This window comes from Pelophylax lessonae (assembly GCF_965119305.1).
Source record: "Pelophylax lessonae genome assembly, chromosome: 2".
NCBI lineage: Eukaryota > Metazoa > Chordata > Amphibia > Anura > Ranidae > Pelophylax > Pelophylax lessonae.
This window is the reverse complement of record NC_138769.1, coordinates 111,487,710-111,509,521: the sequence shown is the minus strand read 5'-3', so window position 1 is coordinate 111,509,521 and position 21,812 is coordinate 111,487,710. Positions and strand designations below refer to the sequence as shown.

The 21,812-nt window shown below is 40.8% G+C and overlaps 1 protein-coding gene across 1 annotated transcript in view; it reads left to right on the top strand.

The window, feature by feature from the left end:
• CLTRN (collectrin, amino acid transport regulator) overlaps window positions 1–21,812 on the top strand; it is a 100,406-nt gene that overhangs the window by 55,346 nt on the left and 23,248 nt on the right. Inside the window, exons 3-5 of the mRNA XM_082247240.1 lie at window positions 7,799–7,881; window positions 10,110–10,226; window positions 12,887–13,078. Of these exons, the coding sequence (XP_082103366.1) occupies window positions 7,799–7,881; window positions 10,110–10,226; window positions 12,887–13,078 (392 nt within the window). The remainder of the gene's footprint in view (window positions 1–7,798; window positions 7,882–10,109; window positions 10,227–12,886; window positions 13,079–21,812) is intronic.

The following is a 21,812-nucleotide window of genomic DNA, read 5'->3' as shown; positions in this document are numbered from 1 at the left end:
TGTGTGCGCCATTTTTAAAATAAAGCAAAATCTCTTTACAATAAATTGCAAATGGCACATTGGCGTTCGCCCTGGACCAGAAATGACACCACATTGGCTTGCACACATTCCAGCAAGTGGTCACAATCAACTGGCTAATCATGGTGAGGGCCACTTTCAGCTGTGAAGAAATGGCATTCATATGCAAATTAAGTGTGTGTGTGTGGGGGGGGGGGGTCTGTGCTTGTAATCAGAGCATTGATTACCAGTGCAGACCCTTGGGGGATGCCACTAGAGCCACCAGGGATGCCCACCCATGCCACCATTGATGCCAATCAGTGCTCAGGGAACCTGTTAGTGCCCTCCTCATCAGTGCTGCCCATCATTACCATCTTTCAGTGCTGCCCACCAGTGCCAATCATTGCCCATCAGTGCCACCTATCAATGCCCATCAATGCTGCATATCAGTGCCACCTATCTGTCTATCAGTGCTGCATATTATTAGTGTCTCATCAGTGCCTGCCAGCGCAGCCTCTTCAATGCTCGTCAGTGCAACAAAAAACATATTGATTTACCAAATTTTATTACATAAACAAAAACACATTATTTTAGGGGTCAAACATTTAGGTGTTCTTTTTGCCAATAGAAAAAAAACCTTGCAGTGATCAAATACCACCAAAAGAAAGCACTATTTTTTTAATGAAAATACTGTGATACATTTGTGTTAGGTACAAGGTTGCATGACCGCGGAATTGTCATTCAAAATGCAACAGTATAAAAAGCTGAAAATTGGCCTGGGCAGGAAGGGGTGTAACTGCCCTGTAAGGAAGTGGTTAACTATTGAAACATGGGAATAAATATTCCAGGGGTAATCATGCTCAGCTCAATGGTTCAGTGGTTAGTGTTCCTGGCTATAAACACTGAGAGCATGAGTTCAAATCCCAAGTGTGCCATCACCTTCCTAAATTTTAGACAGCTATAAATAAATACTGAAACTTGGCAAATGCATAATTGCACTCTGCACATATGCATGTTTGTTTCTTGAATATACATGGCCATTGACATGCAATTTTAGGTGATGTAGCCAATGTATTACTATGTGGCCAAAAAAAATTATGGCACACAGGGTGTTATCATGGTCTGGCCTTGAACTCATGACCTAGCAATCTTTAGCTGTGAGCTTAGCCCACTACACCAAAGTGCTGAATACAATCAGATATGCCTGAAAGTTTCAGATGAATAAAGAATGAAGACTGCTAATTAGACAGCTGTGTAGTCTGCTATTAGAAAATCTAAAGGTTAAAACACATAAGATACATAACTATACCTTAAAATTAAAATAAACCATAATAGATGACATTGCTGTGTAATAGTGATTCAGAATAGACAAATTTCCTTTTATGAAAAACACAAAGGGAATTTGGTTAACTCCAAACTCAAATTCAGCCTAAGTTAACTCCAAACCCGAATTCAGTCTAAGTTAACTCCAACTCCGAATTCATTAAAGCATCTAGTTGATGGTTTAACTCCAGCCACTTACCTAATTAGGATGCAATGAGTTTAGGCTGGAGTTATTTCTGGAGAAGTGAGCAGCTCTACTCCAAACTTATACTGAATTAGGCCCTATGTATCTAATATAGATTGCTCATTTTTTTGTGTTTTCCACCAAGCGCTGCATACTCTTGTTTTCACATACAGAGCAGGAGTGTACAAATTCAGAGATGTCCTTCTCCAAGGATGGCCACCAATATCTCCTGGACATAAGTTGTAGAGTCTTTCGGACGCCAGGATGTCCTGCGAGAAGAGAAGAATGTCCCCACTTAAGAACCTTTAGGCGAAGACGGGGAGAAACATAGGTCTTTCCGGGAGGGAGGTTACGCAAGTCTATAGGTGCCACGGTGACCAGACATTCCGGGGGCACAATGTGCTGTGGCTTGACTTCCTCTCCTGTGACATCAGACGAACGAGAGAGGGCATCGGCCCTGAGGTTCTTGCTCGCTGGACGAAAGTGGATCCGGAAGTTAAATCTGGCAAAAAATAGAGACCAGCGAGCTTGGCGGGGATTTAGTCTCTGAGCAGACTGGAGGTAAGATAAATTTTTATGATCCGTGTAGATGTTCACGGGATGTACCGATCCTTCCAGTAAATGCCGCCACTCTTCCAAGGCCAGCTTGATGGCGAGTAATTCTCTATCCCCAATAGAATAATTTCTTTCAGCGGGAGAGAAAGTCTTAGAGAAAAACCCGCAAGTAACCGACTTGCCTCTTGTAGTCTTTTGCATGAGCAAAGCACCAGCACCAACAGAGGAAGCGTCTACTTCCAGGTAGAACGGCTTAGTAGGATCCGGTCTGGACAGAACTGGGGCGGTGGCAAAGGCAGACTTAAGAGTGCTGAAGGCCTTCTCGGCCTGGGGCGGCCAAGATTTCGGGTTAGCCCCCTTCTTGGTTAGGGCTACAATTGGTGCCACAAGGGTGGAGTAATGCGGGATGAACTGTCTATAATAGTTTGCGAATCCGAGGAATCGCTGGATGGCCTTAAGGCCAGAGGGACGAGGCCAGTCCAGGATGGCAGACAGTTTGGCAGGATCCATTTGTAGTCCCTTGGCAGAAATGATGTAGCCCAGGAAGGGAAGGCTGGTACGGTCGAACAAACACTTTTCAAATTTAGCGTAGAGACGGTTCTTTCTGAGACGGGAGAGTACTAAGCGGACATGAGCACGGTGTTGATCCAAGTTAGTAGAGAAGATGAGGATGTCATCCAAATAGACCACGACACAGGTATAGAGCAGGTCTCGAAAAATGTCGTTAACGAACTCCTGGAAGACCGCTGGAGCGTTACAGAGCCATGACTAAGTACTCAAAATGCCCGTCTCGGGTGTTAAAAGCCGTCTTCCACTCGTCACCCTCTCGGATGCGAATAAGGTTATAGGCCCCTCTGAGATCCAACTTGGTGAAGTACTTGGCGCCTTGTAACCGGTCAAAGAGTTCCGTAATCAGGGGAAGAGGGTAACGGTTCTTTACAGTAATGCTGTTGAGACCCCGAAAGTCTATGCAAGGCCTAAGGGTACCGTCCTTCTTCGCAACAAAGAAGAATCCTGCTCCGGCAGGAGAAGAGGATTTCCTGATAAACCCTCTCTGCAGGTTCTCCTGGATATACTCTGACATGGCTAGAGTCTCTGGAGGGGAGAGAGGATAGATTCTTCCCCTAGGCGGCGTAGTGCCAGGTTGCAAGTCAATGGGGCAGTCATATGGCCTATGTGGAGGCAACACCTCCGCCTGTTTCTTGCAAAAAATGTCTGGAAAATCCGCATATGGTTCAGGCAGACCGGGAGGAGGAGAAATAACAGGTGCAGACTTGACTCGTACCGACTTGAGACATCTGGCGAAACAAGCCGAACCCCAGCTTCGAACCTCTCCGGAGGTCCAATCCAGAACGGGACAATGGTGCTGGAGCCAGGGCAGACCCAAGAGGAGTTCTGAGGTGCAATGGGGTAACACAAAAAACTCCAATTGCTCAGAATGCAGGACTCCGATGTCCATCTGGAGGGGTTCTGTACGGAACTGCACCATACCGTCGAGTCTCTCTCCATTAACTGTGGAGATGAAGATGGGCTTCAGTAAACGAACCACAGGGATGTGGAACTTGTTCACCAGCGAGGCGTCGATGAAGTTACCGGCTGAACCGGAATCCAGAAAGGCAGAGGCAGCAAAGGAGATCTTGGCGGACACGGAAATCCGCACGGGTACCGTAATGCGTGGAGAGGAGGTATTCACACCTAGCAACGCCTCTCCCACGTTGACTAGGTGCGAGCGTTTCTCTGACGCGGTGGACGGAGAGGACAGTCCTTTAGAAAGTGCTCAGTACTGGCACAGTACAAACAGAGGTTCTCGTCTCTACGGCGGTTCCTTTCTTGCGTGGTCAGGCGAGACCGATCCACCTGCATGGCTTCCTCGGCGGGAGGCCCAGAAGAGGGTTGCGGTGGAGGCTGGAAGATAGGCGCCAGACGAGGAAAGCGTCTGGGACGAGCACTTCCCTTTTCCTGTAGCAGTTCCTCTCGTCGCTCAGCAAAACGCAGGTCAATCCTGGTGGCCAAATGGATGAGGTCACTCAGGTTGGTAGGGACTTCTCGTGCGGCCAGGACGTCCTTTATGGCGCTGGACAAGCCTTTCTTAAAGGTAGCACAGAGCGCCTCGTTATTCCAGGAGAGTTCTGAAGCCAGGGTGCGGAAACGGATAGCATAGTCTCCGACAGAGGAACTCCCCTGGGACAAGTTCAATAACGCAGTCTCTGCTGAGGCAGCCCGGGCTGGCTCCTCAAAAACACTCCGGAATTCCACAAAGAAACTCTGGACACTGGCAGTGGCAGGATCGTTGCGGTCCCAAAGTGGTGTAGCCCAGGCCAGGGCCTTCCCCGAAAGCAGGCTAACGACAAATGCCACCTTGGCTCGCTCCGAGGGGAACTGGTCAGCCGACATCTCCGGGTGAAGGGAGCATTGGGATAAGAATCCGCGGCACAACTTGGGATCACCATCGTACTTGGCCGGCATGGACAGACGGACTCTAGAAGTGGCGGCGGCCACAGGCTGCGGTGGTGAAGCAGATGCAGGCGGTGGAGGCGGCTGCTGCTGTGCTGGAAGAAGCTGCTGCAGCATGGCGGTCAACTGTAGTAAGGTCCGCGATACTAGGCAGAGGCACATCAGCGGGATCCATGGCCGGATCTTACTGTCAGGGTCCGGACTGGTAGCAGGAGCGGTGCAGGGAGTGGATCCGCTGTGTCAGTGAGGGATTGGCGTGGACCGTACCGGAGGATCGGTTCTAAGTAGTTACTGGTTTTCACCAGAGCCCGCCGCAAGGCGGGATGGGCTTGCTGCGGCGGTAACTACCAGGTCGTGTCCTCTGATAGCGGCTCAACCTCACCGACTGCTGATATAGGCGTAGTACAAAAGGGACAGGCAGAGGCGTAGTCAGACGTAGCAAAGGTCAGGGCAGGCAGCACAGGTTCAGAGGCGATAGTCGTTAGCAAAGGGTTCGGCAACAGGCAAAGGATTACACAACTAACGCTTTCACTAAGGCAACAAGGCAACAAAGATCCGGCAATGGCTGGAAGGGGCAGGTCACTTATATAGGAAACAGGAAACAGGTCACAGGAAACAGGTCACAGGAAACAGGTCACAGGAAACAGGAAACAGGTCACAGGAAACAGGAAGGGAGGTTTGGACCAGGCACCAATTACTGGTGCACAGGCCCCTTAAATTTCAAAACGACCTGCGCGCGCGCGCCCTATGGTGCAGGGGCGCGCGCTCCGGGAACCATGTGAGCGGGGAGCGGAGGAGGGAGCCGGAGCGGGCACAGGTGAGTGGATCTGGAACGAACGCTGCGAGCGCTCCGGTCCAGAAGCAGGGACCGGAGCGCTCAGCGTTACACATGCACAGCGGCACCATATTCTGAGTGCACCAGTTTTATTAAATCTATTCCATATGGGTTGATTTGCTAAAACTGTGCAGACTGTTCACTTAGCAAAGTGAATTTTCACATTGCAAGGATGTTTTCCTTTAGCTTAGTGCATGAGGTGAGATCTGCTGACTTCAATCATCCAATCATGTGCAAGTAAAAATCCAGTTTTTCTCCTTGCACATGTTTGGGTATTCTTTGCAAAGTACATTTTCACCTCATTCATTAAGCTATGTAAAAATTCCCAGAAAATTAACAATTTAACTTTGCAAAGTGAACATGATCTACTTTGTTTAGTATATTATATTTCATAGAGTTACACTGTGTAAAGGAGCAGTAAAGTGTGACCGTTGTTTTGCATTGCAAGCAGGAAGCAGAGCCTAAATGTGCATACAAACCAACATCTTTGTCCCAGTTTCCAAGATAGCGCAGGAGTGAGTTCTCAAACGCTGAGCTCAGAACTACTGCTTTAAGAGAGAGAAAGAGCATGGAAGGGGGTTTGAATTAGAGAAAGAGCTCACTCCTGTGGTGGTGGAGGTGTACAACCACGACTAGGCCTCACTTAGCGATATCCTAGCAATGTCCTGGGAGTTTTCCAATCTTTGTGATATAGGAGCGCTGAACCTTATGCAGATGTGTTTGGACAGGAAAGGTGGCTTGTAATCCTAGAGGCTGTTCACCAGCAACTCTGGGGTCTTGCTGGACCCCCAGAGGGGTTTGTTGAAATTTTGAAAAGATGGGAGCGCCACACCAGCTTGAAAGGCCATTCCAATCCAAGTGCATGCATTATCCTGTTTTTAGCCCTGATGAAGGGGGAGTGCTGAGCCCTCAAAACGTGATGGCTGTTCCAGAATAAAAATCTTTTACAATTTTGAATAAGGTGGTGTGGCACTCCCATCCTTGCAAAACTTCTGGGAGTATTCCTGTCAGGCTTCAGGAGGAATGTAAATGACCTACACCTATAGAAAGGGCATTATTCAACTTTAGTCACAACTGCACAGTGTGTTTTTTTATCTACAAACACCCATTACCTGCATGAGCAGTTTTTTTGTGAAGGTGAACTAACCCTTTAAGGATGATGCTGTGATCTCAGGACACAACCCATGACATAGCATCATTAAGGCCTCATGCACACAGGACATTTTGCAAACTCTCCTAGAAGCCTTTCCTCCTGGTAGCAGTGTTTTGGCAGAAAAAACGCCTGACACTTGTAAAAGTGTATAATGCTTTTACAAGTGTTTAGGCACGTTTAGAGGCATCAATCGCATAGATGTTAAATAATTGCAATGGCCAGAATAATAATTAATTCTAGCCATTGAACTCAATTAACGCTCAAGCACTAAACGTGCCTAGCCTTAACACATGTTTAGATGCGTTTAGATGTGTTTACAAGTGTCAAGCATTTTTTCTGTCAAAACTGCTTCTTCTAGATGCACTTTGTTTTCTTTTTTTCTGTTCCTAAACGTCCCTGCCTCTAAATGCTGCTAAAAGCCTACGTGTGCATAATCAAATAGGCTAACATGCAGGGGAGTTTAGTGACAGGAAAAAATAAAACGTCTGATGCCCCTAGAAGCAGCTGCAAGAATGTCCAGTGTGGATGAGGCCTAAGACAGAGGACAGAGATGCAGGACTGTCCCAGTACACCCAGGACAGTTGACCTTTTGTGTAAGTTTTTTGAGCAAATATGGCTGCCCCAATGTACATAAATAATTGCAAATTATACATCAAAAGTTTTTAAACATTGATAAGATTATTGACACCAAGCCGATTTATTTGACATGTTTAGCTAAAAAATGTTAAAAGATTATAAAATCATTTTAAAGGGGACCTGTACTGAGAAGATCAACAGGGCTTTTACTGCTGACCCTCCTCTTAAGCATACTGGTTCCCAGCCTGTCCCTGACCTCAATACCTTTAGTCACTGATTTGGAACTAGCAGACAGAATAAAGATGTTGCTAAGAATTTTAAAGACCCGGGGCATCCTTGGCCTCCCGAAAAAAAGAAAAAAATGCAGTGTGTGCATAATTGTCTACTTTCTGTATACTCTGGACTCATTTACAGAAGTCAAGCTGGTGCGTGTGTTCTGTTGAGTAATGTATTTTGATGATTTAACGCATAGGTATTCATCTAACAGTAAAATATCAGTTTTTGCAAGAGTATGTTTTTAAATCTCTTTCCAGGAAACAGAAAATGTGTGGAAACTCTGATTATTACAAATACAGTGAAATTAAAATCTAAAAAAAATGTTTTATTGCATTTGTTTTATATTGTGTTATAATTAGATCACATTGGCCTGAAGTATTTTGACCTCGATATTTAAAGACAGTATATGGTCTAATACTTTTTTGTGTCTCCTCTTCTTTAACAGTACAGCTGGAATACTGATGAAGAATTTCTCTTTAAGGCTGTGATGGCCTTTGTAATGCGAGCTCATGTGAACGATACAATTCAGTAAGTTAAAAAATACGTGAAATCTCACTTTTGTTAGAAAAAAAAACATAATCCATTACCAGAAGAACTACCAGTATATACATTGCAAGGATTTTATCAAACAATTAAGATGTTCTTTCTAATTTCTAAATGAGGACAGATTTTGCTATAATCACCTGAGCAATCTAAAGCTCCGTACACACGATAAGAAATTCGGCCGGGAAAATTTGTCCGACGACCGATCTGCCAATTTTCGGATTGTTAGTATGGTGCTTTCAACAGCTGACTCAGACTTTTCGGCTGACAAAATCCTGGTGTGCAGGCATTAAAATTTTTGTCCTCAACACATCCGATTTTCGTCTCATTAGTACAAATTTCGATGGGGAAAAATCTTATGAGCAAGACTAGGCATGCTCAGAGAGAAAGAACACATACAAAGCAATCCAACACATGACATCACTTCTGAAGTAGAATTCTGTCATACGGGAAAATTTGTGTGCAGTCTAGAGCACATTCCAACCAACAGACACGCACTCTGGACAAAAGACGGACGACCGGTCGGCGGAAATTCGTTGCATGTGTACGAGGCTTAAGTGCTGTTATAAGACAATCTGCAGATCCTTAATTCCTTTTAATGATAAAGCACATTATTTCCTTTAACATATAATCCCATATCAAATAGAACATACCTTATATGAGGTGCAATCTTCATAATACTCCAGTTAGACTACTAACATTTAAAAAAGAAAATCAGGTGCGCTAAATTCACATGTGTCACACGTCAAGAATTGGGTGTGACACTATATTAAGTGACCACCCAAACTCTGTAGTGTGTACCTGAGTTGATGTGCACTAGGAGGGTATATAGTATTACCACATACCCTGGTGCTGGCAAATAGTAAGTGATGAATAAAGTTATGGTGCATCAATGTGATAATATCAACATGATCAAATGGTGCTCACAAATCGTTCAAAAAAATAAAGTCCAATACTCCAATGTGAACCACCTGAAGTGTATATGAACACCTAAGGGGTTCAAAAAGTCCCAAATTCCCACACAAATAGTGATACAATCCACAGGGTGTGTATTTGCTGAATCTGTGAGGGTGCAATGGTTCCACCACCTTAATGGGGATTAGCCTCTTACCATGGGAAAGAGGTAAAGGGCGGATAGTCAACCCAGTGATGTCCTAGGGGTCCCGGGGGTCACCTTGGGATGTGCAGACAAAAATGGCCTCTTACCAGATCACTCAATGTATGGGCAAATTGTCTCACTCTTGGTAATATGTCCCAATCCTGGTCCTCTGTCTTTCTGGGAGTTCTCTCTATTATCCCGGATGGAGGCTTCAACTTGTGGCTCATGAAAATAAATCAGACCATAGTGCAGTACCTTGGGTGGTTTTATTAACAAAAGTAAATGCACTTACATTTAGACGGTCCATTTCCGAAACACAAAAACCAATTCCAATAATAGAGAGGCCGTGGCCGCCTGCAGTGCGGTCTGGCGACTAATGGTGACGGTGCGGCGCTCCTCTCTGACGCGTTTCCACTCAATAGTCGTCTACGGAGATAGGAGTATGCCTACACCGTCATCTACCGCCCTTAAGAAGCTAGTGTGTGACGCACTTCCGGTGTCCGCAACATCCATCTTCCTGTGCGCGCACAGGAAGTGACCTCACACACAGAGTCCATCCCAGTACTTCCTGTCATAGAAAGTAAACATCCGGATCAGAGTCCATGATGCCACTATACTGCAGCACGATCGCCACCTATGTATTGGGGACCGATCCCGCCGCCACAGGAAGTTGAGGTCTGGACTGGCTTGTACTGTGCACAAAAGTGAATGCAGCAATTATACAATAAAAACAATATAAGACACTGCCATCACTATGGGCAAGTGAATAAGTCATACAAAGTCTTAAATGGTGTTTAAAATAACATGATTAAAATAATAAAATCAATAAAATATTACCTCAAAATTAGCAATAATTTGGGCAATGAGTAAAAAAGAAAGAAAGAAAGCCAATGGGGACACAACCTGCCTGTTTCCAGGACAAGATGTGCCACCAGACTACTAACATTTACATTGACTCAACCACCTTACATCTATCACTGAAATAAGCCAGCACACCCAGATAATTGAGTAGATAATGAAAAAACACATTTCATAAGTTTACATGTGACTTGATAGTTAGAAAGGTGTTACTTACTACCAGTTATTGTGTTGCTGTTTTATATTTTGTACGTAGGATCTCCAATATTCTTCTGTGCAATGTAACTCAGAGAGTCTCATTCTGGTTTGTGGTGACGACCCCTTCAAACAGTTCAAAACCTATCGACAGCAGAAGAATAAAAAATGCTATAAGGTATACATTCAAGTCAATCATTTAGTAACATTGCAGTAACATTGCAAAGCCATTGCAATTACAGATCTGGGGGTAAAACTTGAGCTTATGACTTTGGAAAATGTTTTTTTTTTTGTGTCCCCCTCCCTGTCTCATGCACTAAACACATAAGGTGTGAGTTGATGTTCATGGAATGGCTACTTGATAGATAATTCTAATCCTTTGCATGTTGATGGCCACCCAGGTGACCTAGAATAAGAGAACTGATCCAGATGGACAAAGAGCAGGGAAAGCAATAAGTGGTCAGGAAAAGTCTGAGACAGAAAGGGGAGGAGGGTGGAAATATGGGAAGTAGTGCAGTCCATAATGATTATCAGGCAATTTCCCTTTTTTTTTTTAGAAACCTAGGATGTTTTGATCAAAGCCTTTAGAACATAGATAATCAGTCCTTAATCGATAAAAGTACCAGTAAGTCTATGTATAACTTCTTGAAAAATAATCACCTCATCACTCAGAGATCCTTTGGCATTCATAGAAGCTGTAGTTTGGTTTCTATGAATGGAACAGGGGGTGGAAAGGGTGAGCATAGTCAAGCTCTCTTGATGAGAGCTCCAGACAGCCTCTTAGTGTCTTAACCTCTGTTGCACCAAAAGATTATGGGGTGTAAGAACAATGCACATTTCTGCTAAACCAAGAAGAATAAGCACAATGGACACATCATACTAAATGTAGGTTATGTCCCTTGTGCTAATTTTTATGTTTATAATTTAGACTTTACTTAGGCTTTAAAGTTGACCCAAAAAAGTAGGTCTTGTGTTGCATGGAGAGCTGCTAGGGGGCAATTCATGCTTCTATTATTTGGCTATGTTGGGTACTCCTAACTCTCTGAAAACTTTGGGGGAGATTTATTAAAACTGGAGCACTCAGAATGTAGTGCAGCTGTGCATGGTAGCCAATCAGCTTCTGACTTTAGCTTGTTCAATTAAGCTTTGACAATAAAACCTGTAAGAAGATTGGTTTCTATGCAGAGCTGCACCAGGTTTTACAGGCTGCAATTTTAGTAAATTTCCCCCTTTGTGTCTGTAAAGGATTTGAATAGCTAGTCTAGACCTCATTGGTTTCCAAATAAATGTGAGGGTTTTGCATTGCTAGGCTCTTAGACTGGGACTTGGAAATGGGGGAACCTTTAGGAAATATATTTAGCTTTGAAAGGTAAGTATTTGTAATAGTTTATCCTACCAAATCACTAAACAGGAAAGGATCTACATGTTCCCAGGTGACATGATAGCTTCTTGAAAAGGGACAGAAAATTTGAGCTTGGCATAGGTGGGGTATACATGGACTCCTAGGTAGCAGAGTTTGGCTGTCCAGGTAAATTAAGAGTTCATTTAGTGAATTTGAGTGTTCAGTAAAATTACACTCTATGCAAAGTATAGCACTTTTTGACCTGCTATCTCTATGCTCTGGATGTTCGGAGTAGATCTGATAGCCACTGACAAAGACTCAAGCACTAGAACAAAAAATATCATTAAAACACAGCATCTTCATCTTTGTTTAGTGCTTCAATGAATCTGGAAAAGGTCTGAGGAGGAACCACTATATCTGATATGTTCTTCAGGTTGTGAATATACAGTAGAACAGATATCAATTTGGGAAACACATCGTAGAAGTTCAATTTCTGCAATGTGAATGTGAAGTAATCCCAATAAAATGTTTTAAAGGCTTTCCTCACATCTAGTGAAAGTAGCATAATCTTGAATGTATGTGCATAGGCAAGAATGATTAACTGGATGACCCAATGTATATAGTGTCCCCACTTGTCTTTTGGGTACAAATGCAACCTGGTCTCTATGTTCAATCAGTCCAAGGAAGGAGTTTAATCTGGTTTGCCAATATCTTTGTTAGTATTTTAATATCACATTGGATTTGTGTTGGGCTTAGGTAACACTACTATAGTTCTTACATTTTGGGTGAAAAGTGTTAATACATTTTAAGGCGTTGAAGAATAGTGTAGTGCTGAAGTTTCTGAGAACTTATTTGTAGAATTGAATACCTATCTGGTCTGGGCTTCCTACCAGACTACAGGGATATCATTGATTTTTTATTACTACCTAAGTCAACAGTATATCAGCATCTAACATGGTTAGATAATGGGATGGTATTGATGGAAAGATATGCTTTAGAAAAAGGTTTTGGTTTTATCTTGCAAGAGGGGAATGGTGTCTGTATATATAGTAAATCATTTAGATGGGTTTGGAATTCCTGTAAAATCTCATCATTATCCATTTCTATGCACTTACAGTAGTAAACTCCCTTGGCACTGTGGTTTTTTATGGGGTATCAGAGGTAATTGGATGATAATTTTCAGCCCTGAGATCAAATTTTTAATTTGTAATGACCTGTGGTATCCTTTCTGATATAGAGGTATCAATAGAAATACAATTTTGTTACATCACATCCATAAGACTCACATTGGAAATTTCATGTTACAAATTTCACTATTGCATCAAATGCTTTCATATCCCACTTATATGAAGTTTTATGGAATAATAAAGGGGAGCTTAAAAGAAAATATTTTATATTATATCGAAGTACAATTTTTGTATTAATAATTGAGAGTTTGTGTTATATAAAAAGGATGCATAACTTATAGTCAATATTTTTTGTGAATGTGTTTACAGGCTTGAAAGGAACAGAATTAACAGTGCATTTCTGTTAAATGACAATACTTTGGAGTTTGTTGATATACCGCCTACAATTGCTCCAGTAACCAGTTATTCCAGTCAGTCTTGGCTTATTGTGTTTGGGGTTGTGGTTGGTCTTCTAGGACTGGCAAGCATTTTCCTTACAGTCTCTGGAATAAAGCGATATAGGTAAGTTATGAATGTTAAGTTGCATATTTTTAGAAGATAAAGATCAGGCAATATATATATATATATATATATATATATATATATATATATATATATATATATACATAAAAAGTACAGTAAAACTGCAGGAAAGGGCACTGGGGGGCAAACTAATGTGAATTTATTTTATTTTGCATTGTATCAGTGTGTTTGGTGTGTTTTACATTTGAATTTGCCGCCAGTTCCACCCCCCTGCGAACGTCACGTCGCAGGAGACGGAAGACGGGGCACACAGAGGATCCGGAGGAAGATCCGCCGCCACACACCGCCGAAATACATTGCTCTACCAGAATCCAGCGATCTTCCTAGCGGTACCCCGAGTGTGGCTCGGGTTACCGCTTTTGGCACTGAAATTTAACCCCGAGCCACACTCGGGAATACCGCTAGGAAGGTTAAAAATTAAGTACATCACATAAGCAATAAGTATCAATAATTAATATAGGGGCATTATGTGGAAAAAAAATTTAATTCGCCAATTTTCTTAACCATGGTCGTATACTAAAAGGTAAAAAAATAAAAAAAATAAAAATCCAATTTAAGCACAGCAATGACAACGATCTAATGTTGTTAAAACTCTGAAGGGAGTTATCCTTTAATCATATATTCAGAACAAGAAAAATCTTAGGTAACTTATAATACAGGTATAAGCCTTAAACATGACCCCATTTTTAAAGAATGACAAACATTCCAGGACTTGTGGTAACTAGCTAACGGTCAGTAATCATTGCTACAGTTTCTTCCATAGAGTGGACAGTATTCACTTCATGTAGCCAATCCTTAATCAAAGGCACTTGGGATGTTCTAGGGAATAAAACCCTAGCAGTATTAGGCAAATGTCTGACCAAATATCGTATTTACCTCTTAAAGTGATAGTAAAGGTAAAAAAAATATATATAACAAACATGTTTATACTTACCTACTTGGTGCAATGGAATTGCACAGAGTGGTTGTAACCCTCCTCTTCTCCAGTCCCCCGCCGGCACTCCTGGCCCCTCAGCTCATGATTGTTCACTCCTGAACTCCGCTGCTGCGTCCATTGACACAGACGGTGGGACTCTGCCAGGCCCCCTGCTCCCTCGTCACTGGCTTTGATAGACCTAGAAGTGAGGGGAGAGAAGAGGCTCAGATGTGTGCAGCGCTGGATTGAATGAGGGCTCAGGTAAGTAAAATGGGGGGGGGTGAGGGGGGATGCTGATGCCTAAACATTTTTTACATTAATGCAAGGAATGCTTTAGGGTAAAAAATGTTTAGGCTTTAGAACTATTTTAAGGGAGTAGGAGGAGTTGTAAAGTAAGCAACAGACCGCATGTCAATTTTGTTTCCGTAAGGCGGCATATTTCATTTTGATGGACTGTTCATATTGGTTATTTATCAGCAGCACTACACCTCCACCCTGTATTGGCATATTTCATTCTAGAATGAAGCAATCAAGGGGCATTGCCACCAGATATGAATCATGGTGCCTTTGATTTGTTTAAATCTCCAACAAATGTTAGAAGTTTGTGGAAACAATTTATCAAGTTTATCAGGGGTGGCAGTAAATATTTTCTGCATTGGACATAGTTTATTTTCAATTTCAGTAATCCCTCTAATACTTTATGGTATTTGAAATGTATGACATGGCATTACCCAAATTTACAACCAAACCTCCCTCTTCCCCTCTAGCGCACAACCTAGCATTATTTCTTTATTTCACCTTGCTCATATAGCAAGAAATAGATTTTAATATTCCCTGTGACTTCATCACCAGGCTTACAAAAGTCTTGCGGGTTCAGCTGTTGGGAGCTCAGTTCCTATTGACGTATGCGTGCCCCAAGAACTACATCTCCCAAAAGCTATTTTCTACACACAGAGTATGCAGGCTCTTGGAAGTCAAGGTAGCAGCATTTTTGCTGTGAAAGAAATCAATGTATGCACGTGACTGGGAGTATTTTTAATGGATACAAGGGGACAAGGGAAAATGTGCATGTGTTGGAGAAGTGTATTGAGCATGTTCTATATCTTGCCCTAACAAATGCTTTTCCAGGAACCAAATTTGTATCTAAAACACCACATAACTTTGCTGCAACCTAAAATCTATAACTGCTTCTTATTCTGCATTAAATTTTCATGACTCTTCCTTGTATTTATAAAAAATTTCAACCTCCTCTATTGTATTATGGTAAACAATAACATGGTCTACACAGGAAAAATGTAGGTAACATCCAAGATGCATATTGGGATCTGGGCTTTTTTTTATTTTTGTGTGACTCACTTTGATTTGTTGAGAATGGGACATGGTTAAGTACAGGAAAACACATTTGAAGTACTTCATCTGGTCTGGAAAAATATTTTGTAGAGGTATTTGTCCTGCGAAACTGCATGTTTATTTGTTATGTGTGAATGCCAGTAAAAACGAAGGATATTAGGTTTTTATTTTACACATAACAAATTTATATGCAGTTTTTGAAGGAAGAAAAGCTCTGCAATCTTTTACGTTAATACATCCCTAAGTGCCCAGACCAGGTGAAGTGCTTCACTTAGCCTTGTCTTTTTCTCAGCATATCAAAGTGGGTCAAACATTAAAAAAAAGCCCAGACCACATTATGCATCTTGAACTTTACCAAGGTTTTTCCTGTGTAGACCATGCAATGGCTTACCATAATGTAATAGGGCAGTTTACACATACAAAATATGTAAGAATGTTAGATACCAGACAATATACAGGTCCCTCTCAAAAAATTAGCATATTGTGATAAAGTTCATTATTTTCTGTAATGTACTGATAAACATTAGACTTTCATATATTTTAGATTCATTACACACAACTGAAGTAGTGCGAGCCTTTTATTGTTTTAATATTGATGATTTTGGCATACAGCTCATGAAAACCCAAAATTCCTATCTAAAAAAATTAGCATATTTCATCCGACCAATAAAAGAAAAGTGTTTTTAATACAAAAAAAGTCAACCTTCAAAAAATTATGTTCAGTTATGCACTCAATACTTGGTCGGTAATCCTTTTGCAGAAATGACTGCTTCAATGCGGCGTGGCATGGAAGCAATCAGCCTGTGGCACTGCTGAGGTGTTATGGAGGCCCAGGATGCTTCGATAGCGGCCTTGAGCTCATCCAGAGTGTTGGGTCTTGCGTCTCTCAACTTTCTCTTCACAACATCCCACAGATTCTCTATGGGGTTCAGGTCAGGAGAGTTGGCAGGCCAATTGAGCACAGTAATACCATGGTCAGTAAACCATTTACCAGTGGTTTTGGCACTGTGAGCAGGTGCCAGGTCGTGCTGAAATATGAAATCTTCATCTCCATAAAGCTTTTCAGCAGATGGAAGCATGAAGTGCTCCAAAATCTCCTGATAGCTAGCTGCATTCACCCTGCCCTTGATAAAACACAGTGGACCAACACCAGCAGCTGACATGGCACCCCAGACCATCACTGACTGTGGGTACTTGATACTGGACTTCAGGCATTTTGGCATTTCCCTCTCCCTAGTCTTCCTCAGGGTCCGGTCACCTCTTCTCGTTGTGCAGCGTTTTCTGCCACACTTTTTCCTTCCCACAGACTTCCCACTGAGGTGCCTTGATACAGCACTCTGGGAACAGCCTATTTGTTCAGAAATTTCTTTCTGTGTCTTACCCTCTTGCTTGAGGGTGTCAATGATGGCCTTCTGGACAGCAGTCAAGTCGGCAGTCTTACCCATGATTGCGGTTTTGAGTAATGAACCAGGCTGGGAGTTTTTAAAAGCCTCAGGAATCTTTTGCAGGTGTTTAGAGTTAATTAGTTGATTCAGATGATTAGGTTAATAGCTCGTTTAGAGAACCTTTTCATGATATGCTAATTTTTTTAGATAGGAATTTGGGGTTTTCATGAGCTGTATGCCAAAATAATTAATATTAAAACAATAAAAGGCTTGCACTACTTCAGTTGTGTGTAATGAATCTAAAATATATGAAAGTCTAATGTTTATCAGTACATTACAGAAAATAATGAACTTTATCACAATATACTAATCTTTTGAGAGGGACCTGTATTAGTTGCTCTCTCACGGGGGAGAAAATAGGTAAAAGTGTTAATTTGCTGTACTAGTTTAACAGCTCTTTAAATATAAAGAATACCTAAAGCCATATGTTTTTTCATCTTGGATAGAGTAAATGAGGGATAAAACACCTTTCATTTTTTTTTATATTTATGTCTCATTAGCAAAAATGTCCCTATATGTCCTGCAGACTCAGATTTTCTTTAAAATGTAAGAGAAATATCCTAATAAACAGCTTTCACAAGAGTAAGTGTCCCTATTGGAGGATTTGTGGATTTAGCATCACTTTCTTTCTCTGTGACATTGATGATCAGGTAGCCTAAAGAGACAATGATGTTTCTACTCACTCTATCCAAATCTAAAAAAAAAATGTTTCCTTTAGTTACATTTTAAGATAGGATCTTGGTCCAAATAAGACTCCAAAGTCTTATTGATTTCAGGAATTTGCATAGTGCAGAAAATTTTAGCAGTGCTTTTCATTCACATCTGTCCCCAACCTCAGGGAGTTTACAACCTGAGGTCCCTTTTTTTATGAATACATGCACAAACACATATATATATTAGGGCCAATTTAGATAGCAACCAATCAATCAGCATGTCCAGTTCTGCACAAAGTCACTGTACTGCCCTAAAGTTTCCCCAATTTTTTAAATCATATATTCATATTAAAAATATTAAAATTGGCTGTTGCTCAAATAAAGAAAATCCCTTCCACAAAAAGTATACAAATTCAAGCAATGTTTGACAGTATGGTCATAGAGAAATGTGAAATTATAGCAAAAGCAATTAGGTCAATATATTAATCCTTCTGAAAGAATTCTATATTTCCCTTGCTTTAATATTCAAAATCCATCACTCTAGATTGGCTAAACTATCTAAGTTAAGTGGTGCTGGAAAGGTTTTGAAGTGCTACATAGAAAGAGGTCTTTAAATCTAGAAACACTTTTAAGGATCTAAATGAGATCTTTTTTGCATAATTGTCAAAGATCTCAGATAGGGGTCTAATTAAATTCCTCATAAAAACAGACAATATTTCTGCCAAATACTTGTAATGTTATTAGATGAAAAATAACAGACAGACCTCCAAGGTCTGTTTTAATGGTTTACATCAGAGCAGTATGACTCACTAAATGCTAATGAATATTCTTATTTGTATTGAGATTACAATTATCCAAAAGTTGTTTTGTTTTTTGTTATTTAGGCCCATGGGATAAATGGCTGCAATGGTTAGTCATAATCTATCCTTAGAAAATGGTTTAAACAAAATTGTACATAAAAAATGTGCCAAGTTGTTTTGAGAATTACTGTAATCTGTCCTCTTCTTACTCTCCTACTATGTTTGATGAATTGTTATTTTGAATATGAGGCTCAAATAGATGAAATATAGTAAAACCAAACTTATTTCTACTTTAAAATGAGCAGTTGTAAACTGCAGTTTGACTATACCTATTTTCTGGAGATTTGATATGTTGATTATTCAGACGATTCATTAAGTTTAATTCTAACCATGTCTTCTTTTGCTTCTTTGACCATATGACACTGCTGGTCTGAATAGGTAATATCTTAGAGGCATGATAATTTTGTAATTGTATTTCTAGTATAGGTTTTAAATAAAGAAAACAAATTCACAATTAGACATATACAAGGTGATAACATAACCAATAACTTTCTTTTATACAGAGCCATTGAAGCGATTGGAGCTTCTCATCTGTCTATATTTTTTCCCTTTTTTTAAGTCATTTTATATATATTGTATACAAGAAATTAAGCCAGTTATTCTCTTTGTTGAAACATGTTTTATTATTGCTTTAACACTCATTGTCAATGCATCTACTGTACGAACCGTTACTTTTTCCTGCGCTGTGGGGACTACAGTAAATGTCTGCATTTTATATACTTTTTTTCTCTAAATAGCATTATTGAAATTATTACATTTATAGAATCTAAAATAAGTTTCTAATAAATAAGTTGCTGCTTCACATATACTTAATAATGACATTCTGAGGAGAGGGAGGTACAAACTCCACCACATACAAGAATACAAACTGTGAATTTCATCTTTTTCCTGGGTTCTCCATCATCCTGCACAATTATCTCATGCATGTAGGCGGGGCTTAAGGTGACATTAAGGCAGTACTTCAACTCAGAAGCAGGCAGCATTTTAACTCGTTGTAATCCGTGGCTGAACTTCTATTCGCTGTTGATACTTGGGAACTTCAGACATTCCTTTGGTTGAAGAACTCCCCTCCCTCCTGGTATGCAATATTTATGATCTGGTGTTGCAGTGCCTGCACTGGTCTCCACCAACTTAGCAATTCCGTGAGGGAGGGAGGGAGGGAGAGAGGGAGGGGGGAGGAGGGAGGGGGATGAAAAGAAAGCTATATGGAAAACCCTCTCTACCGGAGTATAGAAATTGTCATATGTTGTTTAGTAAAGGAAGATTTGGATGTTATGTCCCCCCATTCCAAAAAAAAGTCAGATAATAATCCCCATAGACCAAATGTCAGCCATAAACTTGGTAACCTATAATATCAGAGGATTAAACACCCCGGAAAAAGGGCAAAAAATCCTGAGGGAAGTTATAAACAAAAAATAATATTTTTACAGGAAACTCATATAACACACTCATCCAATATTAGGCCTTACACTAAGGACCACCCTATATGGTTCTATGCTGATTCTCCAACAAAAAAATCAAAGGGAGTAGCTATTGGTTTGGCAAGAGGGATAAGATTTGTATTGGAGGAAAGAATGACCGACCCTGAAGGGAGTTTTCTATTCCTAAAGGGGAAGTTATTCAATAAAGAGGTAACATTGGTAAACGTTTATTGTCTTAATGACAAACCAGTAAATTATCTAGGGAAAATCTTGGATAAATTAATAAACTTCAAAAATGGGTGGGTGATAATGGCAGGGTATTTTAACTTCTGCTTGGACCCTGGGAGGGATAGTACGTCGGATGTACAGAGGAGTAAGGGAACACATTTAAGAACAATAAAAAATAAATTACATCAATGTCAATTACTAGATGCATGGAGAGTGTTTCACTCAGAAGAACGTGATTATACGTTCTATTCCCCTGTACACGGGACGTACTCAAGGATCGACTATATGTTGATAGAACACAGAGGGGTAGAATCCGTCCTAGAGGTAAAAATAGGGTTAAAATCTTTATCAGACCATGCTCCAGTTAAAATGAGGTTGAAGATAGAGGGTGGGCAACCAAAAACAAACATCTGGAGAATAAATGAGGAATTATTAAGAGATAAAAAGTGGGGGGAAGAAATTAAAAAAGAATTGGAACTGTTCACTGTTCTACCAAATTAATGAAAAAAAAGAAACTCCCAAAGACATACTGTGGGAATCACATAAAGCATATATTAGGGGGATCCTGATATTGAAAGGAGTACAGAGAAAAAAAGAAAAAACATTAAATAAAGATAGGCTAATAAAAGAAATATATGAACTAGAACAAAGCCATAAAAGGATACAAACAAAGGAGATTCAACATCAATTGGTGATAAAAAGAGACAAACTAAAAGTATTATTAGAGCAGGAGACTAGACAGGGGGTCAGTAGGATAATAAAAGAGAGCTATCAATGGATAACAAGATCAGGAAAACACTGGCAAAGGTTTTAAAAAAAAAAGAAATCAAAGAATTTCATAGAGAAAATAAAGAACAGAAAAGGAGACCTAGTTTATTCTACATCAGAAATAGCAAAGGTATTCTGAGAGTATTATGGGAGTTTATATAATGTTAAAAAAGAGGAAGGGGGTGAGATGGGTCCTGACAGAACAGAAAAAATTAAAAAATATCTGAACGAGGTAAAGAGGACTAAATTACAGAAGGAACAATTAGATCAGCTGGAAGACCCGATTACAGAGGAAGAACTAGGAAAAGCCCTAAAAGAAACAACATCAGGCAAGAGCCCAGGGCCAGATGGGTTTACAGTAAACTATTTCAAGAGATTTAAAGATCTGTTAATACCCAAATTAAAAGATTATATCAACAGAGTAGGACAGCAGTATAAAATGAGTTAAGTGGCACTGCAGGCCTTGATTACTGTGTTATTGAAGGAAGATAAAGATGCTATAAACTGTTCTAGTTATAGACCCATCTCACTCCTAAATACTGATATAAAACTATTTACAAAAGTGTTAGCAGGTAGGATGAAAGATATGATGAGAGAGTGGGTTCACAATGACCAAGTAGGCTTCATACCAGGAAGACGGGGATAACGGGGTAAGAACAATACTCTTGATGCAGCGGATGGCTAGGAGTGGATCTCCTGGGTTAATATTGTCGATCGATGCAGAAAAAGCATTCAGCAGGGTCAGGTGGGAATTTATGTTAAGAACGTTGGAGGAACTGGGAATTGGAGAAAGGATGATGTTGTGTATAAGATCATTATACAATCAGCCCACAGCCAGAGTAAAGATAAATGGGATCCACTCAGAGCCATTTGAGATGCACAACGGTACAAGACAGGGCTGTCCCTTGTCACCCATGTTGTTTGTCCTCTCATTAGAACCCCTTTTGGCAACAATAAGGGGAAATCCGGTTGTAAGGGGAGTAGAAATATTCGGGAAGGAACACAAAGTAGCGGCTTTTACCGATGACATTCTGTTGTACATATCTAGACCCAGGATATCTCTACCGAATGT